Source organism: Panicum virgatum, chromosome 8K, assembly GCF_016808335.1.
Source record: "Panicum virgatum strain AP13 chromosome 8K, P.virgatum_v5, whole genome shotgun sequence".
In the NCBI taxonomy this organism is placed as follows: Eukaryota; Viridiplantae; Streptophyta; class Magnoliopsida; order Poales; family Poaceae; genus Panicum; species Panicum virgatum.
Genome location: NC_053143.1, coordinates 53,060,231 through 53,068,189, shown reverse-complemented (window position 1 = coordinate 53,068,189; position 7,959 = coordinate 53,060,231). Strand labels below are relative to the sequence as shown.

The 7,959-nt window shown below is 38.6% G+C and overlaps 1 protein-coding gene across 7 annotated transcripts; it reads right to left on the bottom strand.

Annotated features, from left to right (window-relative positions):
* Positions 1-392: 392 nt before the first annotated feature.
* LOC120645210 (G-type lectin S-receptor-like serine/threonine-protein kinase At1g61360) lies at positions 393-7,625 on the bottom strand. 7 transcript variants are annotated; one of them, XM_039921990.1, is made up of 10 exons: positions 7,439-7,624; positions 7,154-7,355; positions 6,641-7,120; positions 4,182-4,234; positions 3,056-3,105; positions 2,753-2,850; positions 1,846-2,113; positions 1,494-1,710; positions 1,225-1,369; positions 393-1,101 (listed from the first exon to the last, which is right to left on the bottom strand). In XM_039921990.1, the coding sequence occupies exons 3-10, from the start codon at positions 7,061-7,063 to the stop codon at positions 805-807; spliced, it is 1,551 nt and encodes a 516-aa protein (XP_039777924.1). In that variant the 5' UTR covers positions 7,064-7,120; positions 7,154-7,355; positions 7,439-7,624; the 3' UTR covers positions 393-804. The 7 variants fall into 7 exon arrangements, 6 of the variants coding, with proteins under 6 accessions (XP_039777924.1, XP_039777925.1, XP_039777921.1 ...); XM_039921991.1 differs by having other exon boundaries at positions 6,641-7,111; positions 7,258-7,355; XM_039921987.1 differs by having other exon boundaries at positions 7,154-7,624.
* Positions 7,626-7,959: the final 334 nt, after the last annotated feature.

The window sequence follows — 7,959 nt, the reverse complement described above, 5'->3', positions numbered from 1 at the left end:
CCGCCGCGCGCCGGCAGCTGCACGCACGCGCGGGCGCACCGCCACAGTTAGTGCTGCCTCGTGTTCACGTTGGCTCCTGTCCCAGCTGGAGCCTGGAGTCCGGAGAAAGGAGCTGGTACCTGGCGTTTCAAATGATTGGCAGATCAAATGATTCTGACAGGGATCAGAATTGCAGGCGAATTTATCATCTGTGGGTTTCTTCCGGATCAAATACCGAAGCAGCCATCGACATGCTGAGGATACACACACATGGATCTTCATTTGTGGATGAGACAGCAGAGAATATGCGTGCAGATAACTGGTATTGATAGAGAATATATGCAGTGTTCATAAGCACTGGAAACCAAAGCCAGCAGAACAACAAACCGGGATCGATAGAAAAGAAGGCAAGGAATCACAACTGTCTTAAATCCTAGTTACGTGCATATGGCACATAGCAAAGTTCAAAAAATAATCTCATTCACACTGCTATGTCCAAATACACAACAAGAGTTCATATCTGCTATGTCCATAAATACAGATGGAGTAGTTCGATTTAGAGATGAAGATAAGATACACCCATGATATGTCTACCCAGTGGAGGTCTTCCTGGTAGAAAGGTGAGCAAATGTCTCACCTGCAACTCTCCACGTCTGATCATTCTCCTCATCCTCGCCGTCCCATCATTTTTTTTATGTCGACCCAAGTACCTTACAAGCTAAGGGCAAACTAATGTTCATCTAGGACTTGGCTGTCAGCATTCACTTGTGGATGTAAATTAATAAAGGCCGGATGTTTTTCCTTAATCTAAAAGAAAATGCTCATCTAGGACTCAATGGCACGTCTCTCAGTATAGATGGCGTTGAGTCCAAAATTCACTACAGTTTGTTTTGTAAAAGGACGTAATATATAAGTTGGTTTCTTTGGGGTCGGCAACTCTTTCAGGCCACGTAGCATCTGAAGAACATCCTCCATGGGGGGCCGGTCTGCTCGATCACACTGAGTGCACAGAAGTGCTACCTCCACGCATCTCTTGATCTCCATTAGCTGAGACTCATCATTATTATACAGTGTCGGATCAAATAACTCGTCCATCGTACCATATTCCCGAGCATCCCAAGCCTGACAAATCAATTACAAGCATTATGCATAATTTAAGTAAATGATCTGTTATATTCTGGAAGGTCACCATGAAACAAAATTAAATAGTTGTTACAGTCGATATGCGTGCATCTAAATACTTACCCATCCATCTAAGGGGTATTCATCTCTAGGTGGTTTCGATTTGAGGATACTGCCAATAGTCTCAACGAGGGTCATGCCAAAGGCGTACACATCGTTCTTCGTTGACACAGTGCCGTCTGCCATGTGTTCTGGAGCTATATATCCCCTGAATGGTCAAGTAAAAAATGGAATACAATGTTCCTTTCAAAATAAAAACAAAGGAGAATGAAGAAAAGGATTTCATGAATGCCTTGTAGTTACGACAATGATAATATAGAATAACGTCGTACAATGTGCCTCTTACACCATCGACACGGGTATAGATCATGTTGTCACGCAACACTTCAGATATTCCAAAATCAATAATCTTTGGATTCATATCAGAATCCAAGAGGACGTTGCCTGGTTTCAGATCCAAATGGACAATGCCTTGCTCATGTAGGCAGTGCATGCCCTGGGCTACCCCCTCAATTATCTGGAAAAGTGAGGACCAACGAAGTCCAAACCCTGCAGAAATATAAATCATGTCCCAGGGTAGAAACTATTAATCACTGGTATACAACAAAGTTGATCGTGTGAACAAAAAGTTAGCCAAGTGTGAAGTATGATCAATAGTTTAGTAAATAAGTGGTGTTAACATACCAATGATAATGTTGTGCAAGCTTCTGTTCGTTGCATATTCTTCAACCAAAAAATATTCTGTTTTTATAACTCGACCTTCTCTGCGTTTGAAAAACCACGGAAATGGTGTAGTTCGGACTTCATGGTTGACATATCCCAGAATTTTTACTATATTTTTGTGCTGAAGCTTTGAAACAAGAAGATGAGTATCTAAAGTGTGCGCCCAATTAAATTTATCTGGATCTAAGATTTTCTTGATTGCGACCATGTATCCGTCGTTTAATACACCCTGAAGCATAAAACACCATGTCATATGATAGGATCATGTTAATAAAATAAGACCATGAATAATATTTATGATGTCACCCTATCTGAATATATATACACATACACTGGTCCTTGGAGCAATCCAAAGACGATGAAAGTCGAGCTATACAAGTAAATTATACAAATGTAACGTGACCATTGCTATACAAGTAAATTATACATGACAAACAATTGTATCGTATATTAACATGGTGCATACTTCGTCTGTATCCATCATAGGAGATAGATCCGCCCAACAATTAGATGCTGAGAATCAGTTGGTGCAGTTATGAAGGTTCAATTTTTCAATTAAAAAATCAGCTTATAAAAACTAGAAACCAGAATAAACCAGAATAACTATAGGATAATGTAAAAGTGAACCTAAAACAATGAAATCCCAATTCGTAGTAATGTTTTGTGTTTCTAACCAAAATCACAAACATCTCAATAAATATCATTCTCCACAATAAAGTTCAATGATGCAAAGGGCAAATAAATACATCATTGAATGTGATATAGCCAGACAATCTACAACAATACAAAATCATAAGAAGTCCAACATCTTAATTCAAATAGTCTCATATTGGAGGTAATGTCACAATAAGTTTATTCAGATACACACCTTGAAGACAATAGAATGACCACCTTGGCCAATGATGTTGTCATGCGAAAAGTTACTTGTAGCAGCCTCCAACTCAGATAACTTGAACTTTCTCAATCCTGATGTGGAAACAACACACATATATAGAAATTAGTTTAGCTTATACAATTGTGAACTGTAGCTGTATTGTTCAATTTGATGGAATAAAGACGTAAATAACTAAATACTGATAGCTTTGAAGAAAAGAGGTGATGAACATTGATAATGACAATAACTAGCTAAGCTATCATGATCCAAACAAAGATAGCACACGATACGACTTACCTAGTAAGGGTGGAAAGGGTGCTTTGCTTCCTGCTGGTACATTGTTTCTCCTGTCGTTCAATTTGGATATGTCATTCCATCCAAAGGTTAAAAAAGGGATACCCTAATATTTGCAAGTTATGCAATCAACTAATTAACTTTTACATTGAGTAATTGATCTAAAAAGTTAAAAGCTATGGCACCCTAAGAAATATCATGGAGCATTTTTTGTACTATTTGAATTAAGATGTTGGACTTATTATGATTTTTGTACTGTTGTAGATTGTCTGGCTATATTGCATTCAATGATGTTTTTAATTTTCATCATTGAATTAAGAGAATTTTGCATGAACATTTACGTGATCACATTAAAACTACGGAAAGTCGAGCTCTACTACTGATGGCCCCAACGCTCCGAAAGGATCGGCAACACAGCAGAACCATAAGAGATGGCACTTGACTAACTTTCAATGGCACTAGCATTATGTGCAGCAAGCAGGAGGATGAAGATGGTTTTCCATGTGGTTTTCAGATGTACAAAAGCACACTAGTATTACACATAGTAGCCAAACATGACCTCAAGCAATAGTTTGAGAACATCAAAACCAACATTGATAATCAGTCCTTAAGCTAAAAGACCATCCATGGAAGGTAAAAAAGTGCAACACTGGCGTCTCCAATGTTCAACACGCCTGAGTCAGCATCTCCCGCTATGTATCAGGGAGTTACTTTTGCAGGATTATAATGACAATTTACTTAAACATTAAAGCTCTCTCTTTACCCACAAAAAATAGATAAATGCTAGAGGTGCATTGGAAAAGCTCTAGGGAATTGTATATGAATGGTAAAATTGTGGTTGAATTGACTCAAATGCAACAGCTTAGTTGAACAGCAAACCATAGTCCCAACAACATAATGTTTCAGTTGATTTTCACCTACAACATCAGATTTTTGCCAACTGCCAACACGAAGGATAAATTGAAATGACATAAGTGACATAATTTTTAGTCTATATAATTGTAAAGTCGATTTTCGAGTTACTCTAGGTGAGATTACAAGTTCTAAATGTTGCAGTGCACTTCTCTTTATATCTTAATTAGATCATAGTGCCATGACAAAGAAGGATAGATTGACAATGATATCTGACCTGGCATCATTTATTGAATGACTGTTACGTGATGTCTCTGCCATTCCTGTATCCTGATATATATAGGAAAAAAATGATTCACTTTCGGTATCCAATTGAAGCTTGTATAAGCAATAATTAAATTTTTGCAAGACTAAACTGTACTGTCATCTACTAAACTTGTTTGTAGAATCATTTATCAAACTTCTTTTTGAAATATAGTACATACACGAATGTTCGCATACACGGACACACCTTCTTTCCGGCATAAATCCAAAAAAATATGAGCATCCATTCCAAATTCGATAGTCGAACGTGAGTGGACAGGTTCCACCACACAAGGAACCTATCAATTGAGATACGTTCAGTTTGCAAATCATTTACTAGACTATTGAGCTGCCAATGTGGTGTGTTTATTATGGGAAGAGAAAGTTGATTAGGGAGGATTGAATCTGGAGCCACTCAATTGGTTTTGGAGATTGAAACTATATTTTCAGAGTTATGAACCTAATCACACGATGAGGAGGACAATCAATTTTTATAGTGAATAAATAAATAATAATTGACTATGTACCGTGGATACATATGTAGGGTTACTTTACATTATTTTTCAGATTTTTCATGAAGACATAGGTGGGTAAATTAGATAAATATTAGAGGGTTACTTTAGATTATCTTCATCTGTGGGTTAGTTTAGAGTACTTTCATAATGGTAGAAGTAGGTAAATTTTTAGGTAACAGAATATATATTAATTATTATAACTTATGATTGGAGCCTACAGAATTGAATTGATGGCTTAATGTTTTTTTTAGGATTTATAAGATTTGTATTTTGTTTAGCATGTCTCATGAGGACTAATATAGAGGCTCTCCAAAAAAAATCTCGTAACATATTTGTTACATAACAAAAGCTAACACATGCTCTAAACATGTCAGATGTTCAACCACAACTTTGACAATTTATTCTGTTTATATTATATTTGTAATATATAATGAAATTATATTATTTGGAAATTATTTTTGATACAAAATTAAACTACTCATATCATTTTCAAATATCGAAACTCAACACACAAAATGCAAATTATAATAAAATTTTGGAATGGCTTACTTAAGATAGAAAATACCAAAAATATAGTCTTATGAAATTACTTTTTAAAATAAATATTATTATATCATTCTCCAACAGTCAAATACATGACATAAAAAATAATTTGAAATCAAAATTATAATTGTTGACTCTATGCAAACCAAAATGTGATTATAAGCTAATTAATGACATGCATCCCAAATGATTCATGCTGGTGCATGGTTTGTCGGATTCAATAGGGCTTGGCCCATTTATTTCCCTTGAAATAAATAAATAGGACAATAATAAGTGCTAGGGGGTTCAAAACCAGTTAATCCCACGTGGAAAGTGGAGGGGATCCTAAGCAACCTATTAATATGTGGATGTTCAGTACATTGTCTGTGAAGTTGGAAAAGAAGACTGGATTGCCACACGTGCATGCGCTTCTGCATCTCCATCCCTGTGCACATACAGAATGATTTTTTTTTTTGCGAGAAGGAACGTAACTTATATTAAGAAAGAGAGCACAGTACATTCCTTTCTTGCAGAAAAAGTCCCTGAGTAACATAAAAATCACAACAAGGTCCTCCCCGCAGCAGTTCATCGTCTTCCCCGGCAGAGCGTCGTGCGCACCTGAACCTCAACAGAATGCTGGAAGAGCAGGCCTCTAATTCTCTAAAATTGGTCCTCAGCAAGATTCTATTCGGGCCAAATCAGCTACATCGAACAGATTCGGTCAGAATATCCACTAAGGTTTAGATGCATTTGGAATTTGGTGTAAAATGTCACATCGAATATTCCGGCACACATTTGAAGTATTAAACATGGACTAATTACAAAATAAATTACATAATCCGTCTCTAAACTACGAGACGAATTTATTAAGCCTAATTAATCTATCATTAGAGCATATGTTACTGTAACAATTTAGTGTCTAATCACGATCTAATTAAGCTCATTAGATTCGCTCGCAATTTACAAGCAAACTGTGCAATTAGTTTTTTATTTTATCTATATTTAATTCTCCATGCAGATGCCGCAATAATCGATGCGACACTTTTGGAAGTTTGAATTTTGGATCTAAACGAGACCTAACCTGAACAACATCGCAATCATGCCCCAAGTACTGACTTCTCTGTCGGGGATGTCTTTGTTTTTTTCAGTATTATTCTATATGGTATCTATATATGCTAGTTAGCGAGCGCAGCACAACTGCACAAGTATTGCGAATAATACTGTTTGTGTGTTTTTTTTATCATTTTAGTCATGATTTATTTTTGCATTAAAATATACCAAAATAAAATTGCTCCAGATTCCGACATGGCTCACAAGAACTACTGTTAAGAAAAGAGTGTAGTACTAGAGTACGAGTGATGTCAGTAACAGTTACTATACTGGTAAGTAATGGTACCTCTGGCAGCCGGAGCGGAGGATGACCACCAGCCTGGATTGTATGCAAGACGATGGTTGTGTGGGCATTGATAGCGAAGGACGCGAGCATCACTTTGTTCAGGATGTCCTCTTTCACCCGGCGCAGCTGCTTGGACAGGTCCCCTGCCGAGATGAGGCGGCGGATGGTGCTCCTCTCCTGGCAGGCCATGACGAGCTCGAGGCCTTGATGGAGGCTCTCCTCCAGGTCCTCTAGCGCGCCGCTCATCGCCGGGCTGTCGTTAATCATCCCTGTCTGCTGCAGATGCGACAGGATATCGCTGAACCTTAGCACCCTCTTTCTGATCTCGTGGCACTCCTCGTTGTGGCGAGCCGTGTCCACCGCATCCTTGATCGCGAGTCCAAGCTTCACGATCTTCTCCACGCCGGCCACCGGGTCGGCCATCTATGCCGCTCCTGTCAGGACTCAGGACAGGACAGGGGGGGTACAAATCTGCAAGAACTTGTCTTTCAAAAAACAAATCTGCTGCAAGAACTTGGAATACACCCAACTGAACTCAAGAGCAGACAGTGATAAAAAAAACTTTATTGTCAAGTACAGCAGCAACACAATCAATGAAATGGATTGATTCTTCTCACCAATAGCTTCCTCTAGCTGGCATGTAGTACCAAGCTATAGCTATCGATGGCCGAGCATGACTCTGTCACTAACAGTCACTCCTTTTCCCTGGAAACTACTACTCCGGTTCCGAGTTCATCGGATTGTCAGGTTAGAAGGAAGATCTGCAGAGCAACAATCAGAGCAAATAAATCTTCCCACCTCGAGCTTCCTCCTACCCTGCGGTCTGCGGAGAGCCAGAGACTGGGGAATTTCCGGGCCTTGTATTCACTCTGCAGCAACTCTGCTCTGAGGATGAGTTGCTGAAGCCTGGACTGTGTTTCTCTGGGCGCTGGTGAGGTGAGGATGGAAGAGGTTTTTGTTCGTCCGCTCGCATGGACCCTCACCCACTACGTATTGTCTGCTCGCGAAACCGTGTGGAAAGCATGGAGCGGTTGTTGGCGACGCTTTTTCTGTGCCAAGTGCCAAAATGAATAAGCCTCCATTTGGATATCGATATTGGAGGCTTTGGCATTAATTTGGGTTCAATGCTAAATCAGCCTAGTATTAGTATTAGGTTATAGTGAAAAAAGTATATTTTTTATCCCTTAAGTATTACGAAAGTGTAATATTCATCCTTCATATTTCATTTGGTGCAAATCAACACCTCAACTAACCAAACCGGTGTGTCTATCATCCCCACCTTAGTTTAACAATGATTTAATGCAATCTAATAGCGGTTT

Bases quoted from the DNA above. Each gene is read 5' to 3' on its own strand.
- LOC120645210 (XM_039921987.1), bottom strand. From the start codon at position 7,063: ATGGCCGACCCGGTGGCCGGCGTGGAGAAGATCGTGAAGCTTGGACTC. The intron at 2,851-3,055 runs GTAAGTCGTATC...TTTCCACATCAG, and splicing joins ACCCTTTCCACCCTTACTAG to GATTGAGAAAGTTCAAGTTA. The intron at 1,102-1,224 runs GTAAGTATTTAG...TTGATTTGTCAG, and splicing joins AATACCCCTTAGATGGATGG to GCTTGGGATGCTCGGGAATA.